This window comes from Hydractinia symbiolongicarpus, chromosome 9 (assembly GCF_029227915.1).
Source record: "Hydractinia symbiolongicarpus strain clone_291-10 chromosome 9, HSymV2.1, whole genome shotgun sequence".
Taxonomy (NCBI): domain Eukaryota; kingdom Metazoa; phylum Cnidaria; class Hydrozoa; order Anthoathecata; family Hydractiniidae; genus Hydractinia; species Hydractinia symbiolongicarpus.
In genome coordinates, this window is record NC_079883.1 from 24,574,265 (window position 1) to 24,590,854 (window position 16,590).

Sequence of the window (16,590 nt, forward strand, 5' to 3'; positions counted from 1 at the left end):
CACAAGCACGGCGAATAATTTTTGTGTCGACTTGACACGAAACCATTCCACGAAAAACGGCCCAAGATGGCAACCACCGCTTCGAATTCAAACTTACTAAGCAGCAACAGTGCTTCAAAACAAAGTAATTATGTTGATAGAACTGACAGCAGCGAGTCTTCAACATCAAGCTGGGACCTTTTACAAAATGTAGGAAACTCTAATTTATATTTTGCACTCACTACACCACAAATTCCATTGCGTGATTATCTTTAGAAACAGCTCTCTATCTGCTGGGGGGTTCCACCTTGCTGAAAAAATTATGATTTTAAATATAGTTAGCTAGCTAGCTACACTTCATTCACCATAACTTAACAGTTATGAGAAATGGGGAAAGTATTAGCACATGATTAATTGTTTGATCTCTAAAGCCACTATCTAAAATATGTTGTGTTCGCGTCCTGGACGATAACCTGCATACGCCGCAAAAAGTGCGTCTTTTCAAGCGAGTTCGGAATTCAGGTATTTGCGCGAAAAAACCAGCATAGTCCTGAATAATGATTGAAAGAAAAAAATTTCACTATAAATGACTCTCGAAGAATTATTTAAAAAAGTATAAAAGTTAAAATGAACTAACTATATGGTAGCTAAGCTCTTAAAAGAACTGTCATTTATGGTTTTTGATAAGATTTACTTGATAAATAACTTATATATAAACTTTATTACCTCCTTTCTCTTCAAGCGCGTTCTTTCAATTGTCGTCCGCCATGTTTATGTTACAAGGTGTTGCATTTCGGGAATGTTTTGGGCGTGTTCGGGAAAGTGCGGGCGGCTTCGGCGGACAACCGTCAATTTAATTCGAAAAGTCGCCCGAACTCGCTTTTATATATGTGGGCGTTTGCGGCTTATCGGCACCCTCTTGCGTCCTGAAGAAAAATGGTTTTTGATCTTCCTAACTATCTTCATGCGGACGATAGTTGGGAAGATCAAAAACCATCAAAAACAGTTCTTTTAAGAATTTTGCTACCACATAGTAAGTTTATTTTAATTTTTATAGTTTTTTTGAATCATATTAGTGTCTGTTTTTTGTTTTTTCTGTTGGTCGTTATTCAGGCCTATGCGGGTTTTTTCGGACGAATACTTGAATTTTTTTCAAAACACCGAACTCGCCCGAAAAGGCCCTCACTTTTTACGTTGTATGCAGCTTATCGGCACCCTCGTCCTGACAACCCCGCAAAAATGAGTTGTAGACCATTTTTTGCCACCCTGTGAACTGTCAGTAGCCACAGGAGTGCTCCAAAGGAATTAATTTTTACGGAAATTAATTTTCGCGAGTTTTTTTTCAATTTTGCATAAATTAGTTCTGGCATAAAAAATTTTCTATGTGAAAAATATCTCGCAAAATTTTTTCCCGTTTTTTTTCCGACATACCGACTCAGGTTTTTATTGCCAAAAGTGAGTCGGTCGGAGGACGCGAACACAACATATTTTTGATGACGGCCTAAGTCCAAGGGAAATTACATCACAGTTTTTTGTTGTGGAAGAGAGGGTGCAGAAAGCCACAAACACCCTCATATATAAGTGTCTGGAGAGGGCACGTATAAGTCGATAATTGTGGCATTTGATGATGTTTATTTATATCATAAATTAGATGAAGAGCAGCCACTTTAACTAAACTCTTAGATGCAGAACTAGGCACTGCCGCCGTGTAAGACTTCATAAAAACACATATGGCAGATAAAAAGTGGCGGCTAGCGAGACAAGCACTACAATAAGGGCGAGTTTGGGCAACTTTTTGAATTAAATTGGTGGTTGCCTCCTGAAATGTGATTCCTTGTACCATACAAGTTACTAAAGTTAATATACTAGCCATAGTTACCACTAATGCGCCCCGAATTGCTAATAACAATTTAAAAAATACGAATTTAGAACAGGATTGAAATTTATAATGGAAAATGGTGGATGTTTTATGTAACTGCGTGATAACGGGTATGATAACAGAAATGCAGAACAGAATCGAATGGAGACTTGTGGAAAGCTTATTGCCCAGGGAAAAATTATAATTAAGAAGCCCTGCGACTTGAAGATTTTCGTCATTAGCCTGGAAGATTCTGAAAAGTATAGCCTTTGAAAAAGGAGAACAATGGGTAATGGGTAAACAAATCATAAGTATCCTAATTCTCAATTATTATTGCCACTAACCTAAAATACAACGTAATAAATAAAAAATAAGAATTTTTTTTTACATATATATAGTATATATATATATATATATTCTAAAAAACTTTAACTGGATATTTTTATAACTGATCTGAAAAATTCTTGAAATTCTAGGATACAGATTGTTATGTATGGACTTGACGATTCGAATATAATAACTTGTGAACAAGTTCAATTTCAATAAATTATTACTCAATAATTTACCAATAAAATCCTTTAAAATTTACTCTTGTTGAAGATTTTTCGAAAATGCTGATGGTGCATGGTTTGATAACAGTTGATCTGAAAAAAAGTACATTTAAAAATAAGAAACAAGAATACAATCTTACCAGGAACTGAATTAATACCAGGTTGTGTAATTATTGTCTCCCTCTTTGATTTGAAGTGAGAATTTATTAAAAAGATACAAACCAATGCCATGTAATGCACAAGGTATATTATATAAATATATGTATATAAATTTAATCAAGCTGGCTTTCCATATCATTGGTAAACAAGTAAGCAGGCAATCCATGATTTTGAAACCTGTGGACAATACAGGATTTATTTTGTCGAAATCGATTTATTGAATTGAACAAATTTGATTGTTTATTATCCTTTTTTGACAAATTCAAAAAGTTGAACATATCTAACTTTTGAAAGTTCAAATTAAATTCAACAAGTTGAAACAAAAATACAGTAAACACACAATTAATAAATTTGTCAAATTTAATAAATTGATGGTCTTTTCATGGGATTTTTAAAATCAAGTCTTTTCTAAGAAACTTTAGAAAAATATATTGTGATACTTTAGGTAAGGTCAAGAAAGTTTTTCAAGTAAATTAGGGTCCATTTTTTTCAACAAAATATCTGGCTATTAGGCACTCAAGGAAATGTGATAATTAGCCAGTAACAGAATGGTTAGCCGATGCAGAATAATTATATATGTGCAGTATAATTAGCCACTCATACAGCTAATTTTACGATTTAAATTTTTTTGACTTAAATTTCCATACTTTTCTTTGTTATTGATCTCCCCATAGCCATCTATATTTATATAGATCCAAATAAAGTTGTACTTTAATTAAAACCAAAAATAGGTACAAGAAATGCTTGTGCTAAGAAGATAGTGTTACTGTAGCAGTATGTCATTATTTAACAGGACACTCTTTTGATTTCAAGTAAAAACATGAAAAGTGAAGAACACAAAGAAGCCTGTAACAACAATTATACTGTGGGTAGCGTATAGTTATACTGCAACGGCTAACTATCATGTTATTGGCTAATTATCAGTTCATCTTGCCTGTTCGGTGCAAGCAGCTTTTTGAATAAAATTATTGGTTGTCCTTTGAAACTACACGCACTTTCCCGAACTCTCCCTAACTCATTCGGAGCATTCACGAAATGCAATTCCTTGTAACACACAATGCGGACATCTTTTGCGTTATGCGGGTTTTTTTGAGTCAATATTTGAATATTTTCGCCCTAACTTTTACGGCGTATGCGGCTTATCAGCACCCTTGTTGATAAAATTATGCAAAGCAGGACAAAGGTTTTTTAAAGGTAATCAAAGCACTATTTTGTGTAGCTAGCTTGCTGGCTAGCTTGATATATTAGCTAGTAAAAGTAATTTTAGAAGAATTTAAAAATGGTATTTAGCTCCCTAGTAAATCAGTAAAGCTACTACGACAAGCCAGATCAGGAAGGCAAGACCAACAAAATGTAAGCAGTTTTAGTCATGGCAGTATATACACGAAATGTTCTGTTCTTAATTGACTTTTTTTATCGCAGTCAAATCTTTAGAGATAATTGACATGTACCTTAACATCAGATAACAACTTTAACATGTAACATTCTTCTTTACAAGAAGGAAAGTAGTTACGTGTACAGCATTAATAAAAAGTTCAAAGAATGTATCAACGGCACAAGAAAACTTCCCAGTCATAAATTTCGACGCATTCATAAATTGCGGCCTTTAGATAAACGCCAGGAACCGTCCTAAGTTTAATTTCAAATAAGACATAAGTAATCCTTCTACTTACTTACCGTTAACAGGTTTAGCAACAATGTTGTTCAGACAAAAACAAATCTATTCTTGAAGATAATTCACGTGGGCTGCAGCGACATTTATGCACATTAAACGAGGCAAACGAAGCTTCATATTACAAAGCTCCATATTAGCATAACAAAAGAATCTCGATAAACATTTTTTATTGCATTCAAATCTTTAGAGAAAACAAGGACACTGTGCGCCCCTTCGGCGGGGCGCAATAAGTTATTTATAAAGTAAATTTTATCAAAAACCATCAAAAACAAATCTTCTAAGAACTTCGCTACCACATAGTAAGTTTATTTTAATTGTTATATTTTTTTAAATCATTAGTGTTTGTTTTTCTTCTTTTTTTTTCAAGCATTGCCTGGGTCTATGCGGTTTTTTTCGGACAAATACTTGAGTTTTTTTCAAAACGCCAAAATCGCCTGAGCCAGTACTTTTTACGGCGTATGCGGCTTATCACACCCTCGTTGTTGTGGACATTATGTGAAAACAAAACACATGTAGGAAAATTTCATTATTCGTTATGTTGCCACCAGAGGTTTGTATAGTCAGATATAAGAACATAAACTGTTTCTAAATTTGGAGTCAGAAGAACTAGAGCAGCAAAAAATCTTCTATACTCTTTTCTCCACAGCCAGTATCCCCATTATTATGGTGCTTGGCTTTAAAATTCTGGCCGTGAGTACCTAGGGTCCTGAGAACTAGTTCAAAATGGCACCAAAAAACCGAGACGTTCAAGTTCTAATTAAATATCGTATAATTATGGGCATTTATGGCTGGATAATTGAACACAATTTTTTTAAAGATTATTGATTTTTTCTTCACCAACTCACCGACTCTATTTTGGGGACTCAAATGACTCTAACACCACATATTTGTGACACCCGCCTTAATCAGTTTGGCTCAACCTACAAACCAGGAATTATGTGATCTAGGGATTTTGTTTAACTATATTTGTTAACAGCGATCGAGAAATGTTTGTATTTTTACATACTGATTCAAACCAAGCTCAGCTGTCATAAATGGGTTTTAGTTCTTTTATTTCGAATGCTTAGCCAGAATTGGTTACACTAAAATATTGACATAGAACTTGCAAAACAACTTATCATGTGTTATGTTTGTCAGGCCTAATGTTTTTAAGAATAGTTCCAGGCCTATTGAGTCTCACATAAAATATGCAAAATTTCTTATGCAATTTTTTTTTCAATTTCACTCTGTAATTTTTTGAAATAATTGGTCCTTTTTAAGCTGTTTTATCTTTCAGAGCTCAACTTTGCTTCAAATATTCAATTATTTTCTCTTTTCTTTTAATTTGATTGAACTTGATTCAAACTTGAGTAAAAAAAAACTGTATATAAGGCAGGCCGCACAAATATATGGTATCAGACAGTTTTAATTATATGTTGACCACAGTGGTTTAAAGTAACAGCCTGACTATAAAACATTCAATTTGTTACAGCAAGCCCTTTTCAAATACAAAAATCAAGCTCAAGATTGATAATCAAAGTAAACAAAGTTATAACAATTTATCTTACATAGCTACACACAACGAAATAACACTCAAACAAAAAGTGTTCCATTTGATGAAGATAATGAAAATCACTGATAAGTGATTATATATTATAAGAAAAATGGATTTTTTTATGCCAATAATTAAAATTTTGGATATAATAAACTTTATTTAATGGGTGCTGAAACACATGCGATTGATGGACAAGAAACTGTGATGTAATTTCTCTCTGCCTAATCTATTGTCTTCAACTAGCATCTTATCTTAAATGTTTAGAATATGATGTGAATATATTGTTTATTACATACATTGCTTTTATGTATTTGCATAAGTAATCATGATGTCAACCTGAAAAGACTTGCATGAATAATTTTTATATAAGATACACATTTTCTACAAGACAGGTTTTTATAAGAAAAGTTTATGCACTATAAATAAACTTTTGTCACGCTCTACATCACTATAGTTTGTTTGGAAAGTGCAGAAACGAGACCATAGAAGGCTAATGCGGTGTACTAAAGTGCCTAAAAACTGTAAAACAATAACTTAGAGGTTAATACGATGTCATAGTTTGCTTTATAACTGTCAAAATAATACTGTAGAAGGTTATACTACAGCGCATACTTTGTTTAAAAACTGTTAAAAACAATGCAATAAAGAACATTAATTCATTTTGTTCTTTTGTCCAATGGCCAACCGTAACAAAGTCGAAATAGTTTTGTTTAGAAGATTTGCTCTGCTAGTACATGCAAAGATTGGACAGTATGCAATGCAAAGTTTTTTTTTGTTGAGCAGAAATGCATCAAAACAGGCCTTTTTGTTCTATACTCTAAGTTTAGGTATACCATATGAAAAATTTTTTAGTTGAAAATTGTTTGCCATATATATAGCATATTATAAAAGTATATTACAAACATTTCACACATTCCTGATAAAGTGAACAATTAAACCAAAACACACTCAATTGACAGCTGTCATTATTTAAACTATGGAACATACAGTTTCTAAGTTAGTTGCACCTGCACATATGCCTTTCTGGTTTCAGTGATTTCCCTGACCAATTCAGAATTTCTTTGTTAGTGCATAGATGGGTGGTTAGGTTTCATGGTGCTATGCACTAAAAATATATTATGGACGGCTGCTTGGTATTACTGTGCAATTCTATCAATATTTACAGAAAAAAAAAGTTTCTTAAAATTCTCAACTTCATGTAAGAAGCATGCGCAGACAAATCCAGTCTTGTATTTCTTACAAAAAATCTGTGGTTTGTGGTTTATGTTAATGTTCAGACTGCATCAATTTTTTTAAACTGATACTTGGGGAAGACTACAAAAAGAGATTGTTTGTAATTTAGACATTCTCTAAATGACCTGTCTATACCATCAAGAACAGTTAGAAAAAGCTTAATGATGAGTACTGTATATACTAAACATGTCTTTGCAAAGATGTTTTGGAAGGTTTGTATGCTGTTTTTGGAAGTTTTTGTGTTACTGCCTCTAAGAGTTAGCATATCATGAAAAATAAATGGTGTTGTACTCAAAAAAAAATAAACTGACTGCGTCTTTAATGCAGGAAAAACAATTTCCACTGGCATGGTTCTTAATTACAGTCATTAGTTATTTTTGTCCATGTTGTAAAACACATATTTGTTGATATATATTTCCAGGAACCAACCACAGTAATAGAGCTCGGCTCAGAGTCACCTTCAATTGCATCTGGAAGAGAATCTCCATCTGGTTCTGGTGGAGCTGCAAAAACTGAGGATGATTTTATGCAAGCAATGCGATCAAAAATAGTGGAGGAAGTCGGAGGACAGGTAATTATTATTTTTATTACTTAATGATGACCGATTCAGTACTTCCTAAAAGAGCCTGCGAAGGAATGCTATAAGTGTGGGCAAAGTTCTCATGCAAGCTACGGATGCTATTAACCTCCAAACTGTTCTAAGTACACAGCTTTGTATACCATCGACCCTACCATACGTGGTTGCTGTATTATCTTTCGAAGAAAATAACACTAGGCCACCACTAGTTAGGTTATTTTTTGCAATAAGAAAATTACCTAACTAAGATGTTTAAGTGTTACTGACATGCATATAGTGTTGGTGTTAGTTGCATGTTTGCATTTTAGTGTTATTGTTTATCTGTGTCTTGTTCATGTTTATCTGCACAGGTGTGGGCTGCTGGGAAATCTCAAGCAAGACGTTTCTTTGACTTATATTCAAACATTGATGTGTTGCGTCCATATTTCGATGTCGAGCCCAAAGATATTTTGATTAGGTAACGTGTTTAATACATAGTAAACATATTGTAAAGTGTTTGGGTTTCAAACATGTCTAGCAGTCATATATCATATTTTGTATTGTTTACATGCACAAACATACATTGTTTTTAGGTTGGCACAGTCGCTAGTACCCAGAAAACCATTAAAACCTCAGGTATCTTTCTTTTTTTAAGTATAATTAATACACGAGTTCACAGTTTCAACTAACCATTGTTTTGTTCGTTTTGTTACAATGCACTTATTGAGAATTGAAAAAAGGAAGTAAACTGTGGGATGAAAAAAAGTGGAATATTTTTTTTGGTTAATATTTTGAAAAGAAAAGTATAAATTCATTCACATATGTTTTAAGTAGGGTTACTGGCAATAACATCTTAATTTTCATGCTGTGAGACTAATTATTTTTTCAGAAAATGAGAAATATTCAGAATGCTCATGGTCAAAGCCTCATTAAAGTTTACTCTGTTTACTTCCTTTTTTCAATACAGAAAATGAACGTACAACTTAAACTGTGAAGAAGTGTATATTTATTTGACACAATTGTTGCTGATACATTTTGCACTTTTAACATCAGCATTTATGAGAAATTATTTCAGAGGTGAATATTCTAAAGCTCGGAATTTTATAAATAATATTAAAGTGTTTGTGGATTCATTATTGACTGTCAAATGTTGTGTACGACCAATTTTCAGCCTAATGTGAGCTCGTATTATTCGGCAGTGTTTCCAGGACCTGTGTGAGTGTGTCCATGAGTAGCTGCTGTAAATGAAGCAGATACATCTTTAATTTAAGTGTCCTGGTACACCCCTATCCTTTATAGTTTATTGTATATTGACGCGATCTTGGATAGAACCTAATTTTAAAAAGTTTAAGTTTTTAAAATGATTGATGTATTTTTCGTTATTTTGCTTTTATGTGTCATAGACTGTTGCTGGGGAGCTGTATGGACCTATCATGGTTGTTTTCACATTAGTCGCGCTTCTTTTGTTTTCAATGAAACATAGTGGACATACTGTCGTAAGTAAATAAAGTTTATTTGTTTAATGCAGATAGATACTGTATGTTTGAAGTATATGAATCGTGGAAGAGTACTTTATCCTCATGACAAATGGTGTTGAAAACGTGTGGCGGTCTTAAATAATTCCAATCAAAAAATAGTTGTATATTTCAGTCCAAATTTAAACTCACAGAACTGGAAGGACATAATTTTCCTTCGTTACGTTTGCTTATATCTTTACACGTGAATTCTTTCTGATTTTCAGCAAGAGGGAACTTTAATGGGGACAGCAATTGGAGTTTGTTTTGGATATTGGTTGGGCGGTTCCTCGTTATATTATTTCATGGCGTATCTATGTAACGCCCATATCACTCTACTGCAAATCGTGTCGTTGACGGTAAGTTACTTGTAAAATATTCTCTTTTGTATTAGCTTCTGTCTTTCCACGTGCTCTTCCTAGACCTCAGAAAACCTATTATTGCATGCTTTTAAAAATGTTACCATCTTTCTGATGCTGAATACGCAGTATTAACGTTCGAAAGTCTTTTTCAAAGTATTCGACTATTTGAATAGTGACAAAACTTGCCTTAATCTCTAGCCAACGGTTGATCAACATTTTTGTAAGCATAATTCTTTGTGTCTAAAATGAGTTTTTGTGAGCATACCAAGGCTAAAAGAAATCACCTTATTTACGTAAGGAAATAACTATTAGGGCATGTTCTACAATTATGTCAAGCTTAATTTTATTTTCCCACTATAAGAATATCAATCTTCTTTTTGAACGAACTTTTTGTTTCCGGTGCTTTTTTACTAACGATGGGATTGCATTTAATAACATGTTATGTTGGGTTTAGGGCTATGCATTGTTTAGTCATTGCATTTGCATCTTTTTGGCCACGGTGACACACGAAACAACACATGGTGTATTTTTCTTAGCGATTATTGTGATTGGTGGTTTGTCGTCTCTTCGAATGGTTAGTTGATTACATAAATTATCTTGCAAACTTGCGATAACACAATATTTTTTACGGTGGCCGTTAGACAAGGTTGTGCAGAAGGTCCTGCGCTGAATGTATTAATATTCAAAACAACTGCAATAATTACACCTAGGTTCGGTAGCGTCGGTAAATTATTCCTTCTATTGTTGGATAGCATCAAAAAATAAATAAATAAAGAGGAGAGTTAGTAGTTTACGTTATGCATCATTTTAACAATTGGTTTTTGAGCTTTCTATGCATTCACTCGGAAGACATTAGGAGGTGTTCCAGGGAAAAAATACTGCAAGAATAAAATATAAAAGCCGTGTAGCACACATGTTTTGTTTCGTAATTGTATTATCTCATAAGTTTTATTGTCAAAACTTTGTTTATATAAGGAAGTAAGTTAAAATATGTTTTTTAGTTGGGAGTATATGTGAGTCGAACTTGGTCGAGACAACAGGGAATGACCATTGGGTCTATCGTTGGTGTTGTCCATCTATTGTTTTTGTTGTATCTCCACTATGCGTATCATGACACATATGAAGGTATGAAGAAGGTTTAATTCTCCTCCTTTTTTATTTTTTGTTTTGCTTCCTGTTCCTTGAAACGCTCTTGCCAGGCGTGGTAGAAAAGAGGACTGTGTACGCGTCTTAAAAGTGAAACTATTCATTGCTTGACGATAGTACTTTCCAGAACAGATGAATCCTATTTGCATGACTGGACCCAATTTCTGTCAGTTTACCAGTACTTGTCATTAGTTTCCGTTTTTTAGAAGCAGCGTTGCTTCTCAGTCGAACAAAACGTGAAGCGGCTGTTCTTACACTGCAGACATCGTTACCAACCACCTTTGTGACGAATACGTGAGAAAGAAAGTTTGTAGCTGCATTTTAGATCAGGGTGTGTGTTTTGCATGAGGTAATCCCGGTTGTGATTTTGCCTTGCAGTGTGTTTCGTTCATCCAAATCAAGCTGACTCGATCTCTAAGTATAAATTGTTGCATGTGGAAATTTTTGGCCTCATCACTCTCACTTTTTTGCCCTGGTTTTTGCATTCGTGTTTGTTAACTGCCATAAGGAACAAAATGCACCTTGAAGTGAACCAAAAAGTAGTGTACTTAAAACAGGTAATTTTGATCAATTTAGATTTTATTTATTATACTATATTTTTCTTTACTTTACCATTGTATGTCTTATTGGTCTGGACAATATTGTCGATAGTTTTTATCTAACAGTGAAATAAAGATGGAAATTAAAGGAATTTTTTTGCTACATTTTTAAACAAAGTAGCCCTCTCATAACTGTTGTCTGTAAATTCGGATTATGCTCAGAAAGTTGATCCGTGTTTACCTTTTATGATATATTTTTGTTTTTGTGGTATATAACTTGTTTAATTGTATTTGTAAGTAGAATAATATTTATGAAGAAAAATATCCTTTTAACTTCTGCATTAAAATTTAGTTAAGTGCAACCTGTTGTCGTGGTTGGTTACACATATAATCTCGTGTGTGCCCATCTTCAATAAGACTTTTCTCATTATGGTGGTGCACACGGTGGTCCATCTTTTGACATGCTGCCCTGTCAATTGACCGGCCACGACCAACTTGTGACATACCGTTAAAATGTATTTACATACATCAAGTCTGTGTGTTTAACGTAAACTACTTCCAATGAAGTGCTTCATTTTTTTATACAGCCATCTTTTATATAGCCAGCTGACATTAAATCAAGTCATGCATTTCAAGTTTTTCGTGGGTAGCAAAAACAACACAACTTTGCAACTCTTGGTGCAAGACCAGAGCGTTGATTTTGTTTTCGTAACACAGGCTGACATGATCGATTGGGGCAGGAAAGCACTTCTGGAGTGTTCAAAACTCATTTGAGCTACATAAACCTTTTTTTAAATTTTTGCCCAACTAAACGAAAGCATTATGTTGAAATAAAAACCACAACCACTTGGACATGAGTAATCGTTCTACCAACTGGACTACTAATCTCCATTTATCAAGTCTGTCCAATTTTAAGAAAAGCTGAATTTATAAAATGGTATTTGTATTGATCATTAGTTTATTTGTTCAACCTCTTTAATCCTCCACAGTTGAGACTGGCCTGTCTTTAATATTTTAAAATTTAAAACAATGTGTGTCAGTTGTTGGGTCTATCCAATCTTATAATGGTTAACCTTAATTTTGGAGTCCTTAGACTGACCTATGTCTTAACTATCTCTGAAAGGTGTCAAGTGTCAGCAGTCGAGCCTGTCCCTTTTTATGAGAGTCTTTCACAAGTGTCCTTTGTCAATAGTTGGGCCTATCCCATTATGTAACATTTCTAAAATTTCCTTTGGGCACAGTTGGGTCTGTCCCATCTCACGACACGGTTTTTAAAGCACGGGACTCTTTTCGTAATAGTTGATTCTGTACCAACTTAAGACCATAAGTAACTGCGAACGCACTGACTCGTTTTTTAACGGGTCAGTTTTAGTCAGATAAGTGAAGAAAGTTCTTTTGGTGGCTAATATTTTTCCCTAAAGTATTAGAAACTTCCGCAAATTTAAGGCCATTTTTCAAATTTATTCATATTTGCGAAAATTCCCGGAAAGGTAATTTCCTTAAAAAGTGTCCGCGAAGAGGTGTTTGCTACATAGAGTAATTGCTTTATATTACTTTAAAAACCTCCGCCAAAATGTTGGGGCATAGTTAAATCGATCGTACTGTGTGTCAAGAGGCGAACTTTAAAAGAAGAAGGAACATAAAGGCAATACACAGTAGCAGTACACATTTTCCTACCCAATATCCGCTTTAGTCCCTACTTTCACTAATTTATTAGGTAGCTGATAACAAAGCATAAAAATACACGTAGTACAACATTCAAAATGGCGGACAATAAAGGTATGTAGTGTGCAGCAATGTCACTTTAAAGAAAAAAGATTTTCAGGACCAAGTCAGGAAAACAAGTTTGGCCATATTCAGCTAAATTCTTAGCTATTTCTAACATTTCATAAGATGAAAAAAATAAGTTTAAAATCTATAGTAAGAAAAAACAACTTTTGCAAAAAATGCTGAGCGGGCAGGATTTAGAAATCAAATAATTTCTCGTCTCGCAAAGCGCGCGGAAATTGAACTAGGATTGCAGGAAAACCAAATCACATACATAAAGTAAAAAACTTTTCAGTTTACGTCACCTTTCATACATAAAAGCATTATTTGAACGATCGTGACAACTAGCTAGGAGAAGTTGATCTTGAAGATAGTAGATTCATTCTACATTCGCGAAAGGTTATGTTCGTGAAAATGCTCTTCTAGTCAATTCGCGAAGGTTTTTTCAGCACGATTGGTATAAACGTACATGTTATCAGCATATTTCAAGCATGACCATGGGAGATGTGCAAGCATATATTATTTCAGACTTGTCACAATGTTCATGTGAGCATTCTGGCTAAATATGGGTAAATCAAGACTTCGTTGAAAAGAACAGGGACTTTTGAAGTAAGTTTTAAATCAACAGAAACATGTTGCATTGATTTTCAGGGATTATATCCAACAAATTCACTAATTTCTACAGGAAACCACCAAATAATTGGTTACATATTTAAGTCTGCACAAGCAATCGATGTCTTTCATAGTTGGTACGAGAACAACCATTTCCTTAGATTTTTTGAATTGACAATCTCATGTTTGTGTAGTGTTCAATTTGCTTTTCTTGAACACTTGGTGCGAAGTAACCTCATTTCCTAGGGCTTCTGTTCGCTTTTAAAGATATGGAAGGCGCCACCCTTTCCATTTGTAGGACAAGCCATACTTTTTTACTTACCCAAGCAATTCTCTGAGCTCTTTTGTTATGTAATAGAGAATTGTTTTTTTAAATATATCACGTCTCGTAATTACCTTAAGGTTGACGTTTTCTTAAAACTTCGGAATTTTTTAGAAGAATACTTTAAAAGTGTCTCTAATAATATAACTATTTCTCAAGGTTATTTGGAAGATTTAATCTTTCGACATCCATTTTGAACTTCAGCAAAAGTACTAAAAATAGCATTTTGTGTGTAAATGGCCCTGTTATATCTTTTTCTCATAATAGTCTTAATTTACCTGAATATTAGTTACGTGAAGGTTTTTAGTACCAAAGGAAATGAATAGATGAGGTCTTAAGATTCGAAATATTACGTAACAAGGAGGTGGATGGTACTATATTTATTACGATGCGCTACAAGGAGTGGGGGGAGGCTTGGAGGGGGTGTTACGTATTTTTGAATGGCCCCTTTTTACTACAACTGACTTTAAGGTAAAAAAGTAGTGCATGCCCCACCTCCTAAAAAGTTTCGAAGATCAATCTTTAAGCGCCTAAAGTAAAATGTTCAACTTGATACAGCTGGATTATGTATTCTGCAATGGTAAAATCGTAACAAGACTATCAAGTAAAAAGAATGTTTAAAGATGTTCTTTGATATAAGTTTCAATTTCCTTCTCTAAGATATCCAGAGGCATACCTCCAATTGATGCAATTAAATCGTGAAACTCCCGAAGATTAAACTTATCTTTGGTTGCTTGTTCAGCTCTTTTCCTTAACGCTTTCAATTTTAATTCACCAATTTTATAACCACACGCCTGGCCAGGCCACGTAATGTAACGATCAATCTCGGAAGTGATATCGTGTAAATCGGCCGCCGTATTCTCCAACATATAGTTGATAGCTCTATCGCGATCCCATCCAAGCGCATGCATTCCAGTATCAACAACTAAACGACACGCACGCAACATTTCGTGCGAAAGACGACCAAATAAATCATAAGGATCGGAATACAATCCCATTTCTTCTCCAAGATATTCAGAGTATAATCCCCAACCTTCTACATAAGCCGTGTTCATAGCAAAACGTCCTGGAGGTTCGTAATACTTTCGGTCTTCCATAAACCGTCGAAATGAAACAAGCGATCCTGACTCCATTGTTAGTGCTGTTTGAAAATGATGTCCGGGTTCCGCTTCGTGTAAACATAAAGACACTGCCTCATATTTATTTCTGGTTTCTGGTTGGTAGGTGTTAATGTAAAACGTGCCGGGACGACTGTTATCTTGCGGAGGTGCTAAGTAGTAGGCCCCAGGAAATGTTGGTGCAACTTCAGCAGGTACTGGTGTTATTGTGAATTCTGCAACTGGCGATTTTAGGAAAAAATCGGGTAATTTAGCCTTAATCATCTTAGATATATTTTGGTAATGCGAAACAATTTCTTTAGCATCGGTAAATTTGAACTTTTTCTCCGTTCTTAGGTATGATCGAAACTCTTCAAGACTACCCTTAAATCCAACATCGTTTTTAATTTGCTCCATTCGTCCTGTGATTCTTGCTACTTCTTTCTTCCCAATATCGTGAACTTCTTGAGGCGTGTAATCCGTAGTAGTGTGAAACTTTAGGCATGCTTTGTAATACTCTATACCATTTGGTAAGCTAGAAGCTCCAATTTCAGGTCTTGTGTTATTCAAGTATTCTGTTGCAATAAAATTTGATAACAATTTGTAACTTGTATAAATACTCGTCTTGATGACATTTCTTGCCTCCTTAGTCAATTTTGACCAAACTGGTTCCTCTATCTGACTTGGCTTTTCCTTGAATGGTTTCCACAGTGGCGAATCAGTGACAGGTTGTTCGGCCATTTTTCTTAATTGCTCTGGAAGTGGTTCCACAGATATCCGATGCATAACATGTTTTGTCCGAATCCCTTCTTTTAGTAAAAACAAGGTTTCGTCAATTTGTTGGGAAAATAGCTGCATTCTGGTGATTATTTTTTCATAATCCAAAACAGTGTCTGTTTTCATCCATGAAAGCAATCTCGGAAAGTCAAGCTGGGGCCCTTCTAGTCTATTGAGAGGCCATAAGTATGGTCGATATCTCAAACCCTGAAGGTATTGATTTAAATCAGCCCTAAGTAGATCCATGTTTAGCTTTAGTTTCGGATAATGTTCTGCAGTCGATAATACGGAAATTAATTCTTCTACCTGCTCTAGAAATCTTTGTGCTTCTTCCTTTCTTCGGTAATACGAATTTAGGGACATTTCATCAAGTCTATCGTCGTGATCGTGGACACCGATAGATGTTGCAAATTCTGGTGAGTTTCTTAACCTCCATGACCAGAATTCTTTAAAAATATATTCAGAACGCTTTTCTGTGTTCATGTTGGACGCAGTTGGTTTATAACAGAATTGCTCTTCAGTAAGAGAGCATAAAAATGCCACAATATTTACTGCTAAGAAAAGGCGACTCGTGAAAATGAAACCTGAGACGGCCATTATGAATAACTTGTTATTCATAAACTGCGGACTTAGCACGCAATATTTTTAATTTATTTAGGCTCTAAATTAGTTAATTAAATAATTTACCTGTAGCGGTATTATTTCTTCGATTTAAGTTCTTAAAATTATTTATAGCGTTAATTGTAAAATAAGGGAACATAAAAGTGTAAATATTACTATTTATAAACCAATCGCCCCAGTCAATGAGTCGTTCTTTCGTAGAAATAAATTCATAATGGTGCGTCTGATGTAAACAAAAAACGTGCGTGTTCTTCCGTCTTGTCTTGGCGAAGAAATCGGTTTGTTCCA

At 34.4% G+C, this 16,590-nt stretch overlaps 2 protein-coding genes across 2 annotated transcripts; one reads left to right on the forward strand and one right to left on the reverse strand.

Moving 5' to 3' along the window:
* Positions 1-29: 29 nt before the first annotated feature.
* On the forward strand, positions 30-11,439 carry LOC130658039 (protein YIPF3-like). Its single transcript, XM_057461062.1, has 9 exons — positions 30-189; positions 7,411-7,560; positions 7,917-8,023; positions 8,139-8,181; positions 8,949-9,041; positions 9,287-9,418; positions 9,876-9,995; positions 10,423-10,546; positions 10,774-11,439. Exons 1-9 carry the CDS (start codon positions 67-69, stop codon positions 10,863-10,865), a joined length of 984 nt encoding a protein of 327 aa, XP_057317045.1. The 5' UTR covers positions 30-66; the 3' UTR covers positions 10,866-11,439.
* Positions 11,440-14,360: 2,921 nt separating this feature from the next.
* LOC130658033 (uncharacterized) lies at positions 14,361-16,311 on the reverse strand. The gene has a single exon (XM_057461055.1). The coding sequence runs from the start codon at positions 16,297-16,299 to the stop codon at positions 14,425-14,427; it is 1,875 nt and encodes a 624-aa protein (XP_057317038.1). The 5' UTR covers positions 16,300-16,311; the 3' UTR covers positions 14,361-14,424.
* Between the last annotated feature and the right edge of the window lie 279 nt (positions 16,312-16,590).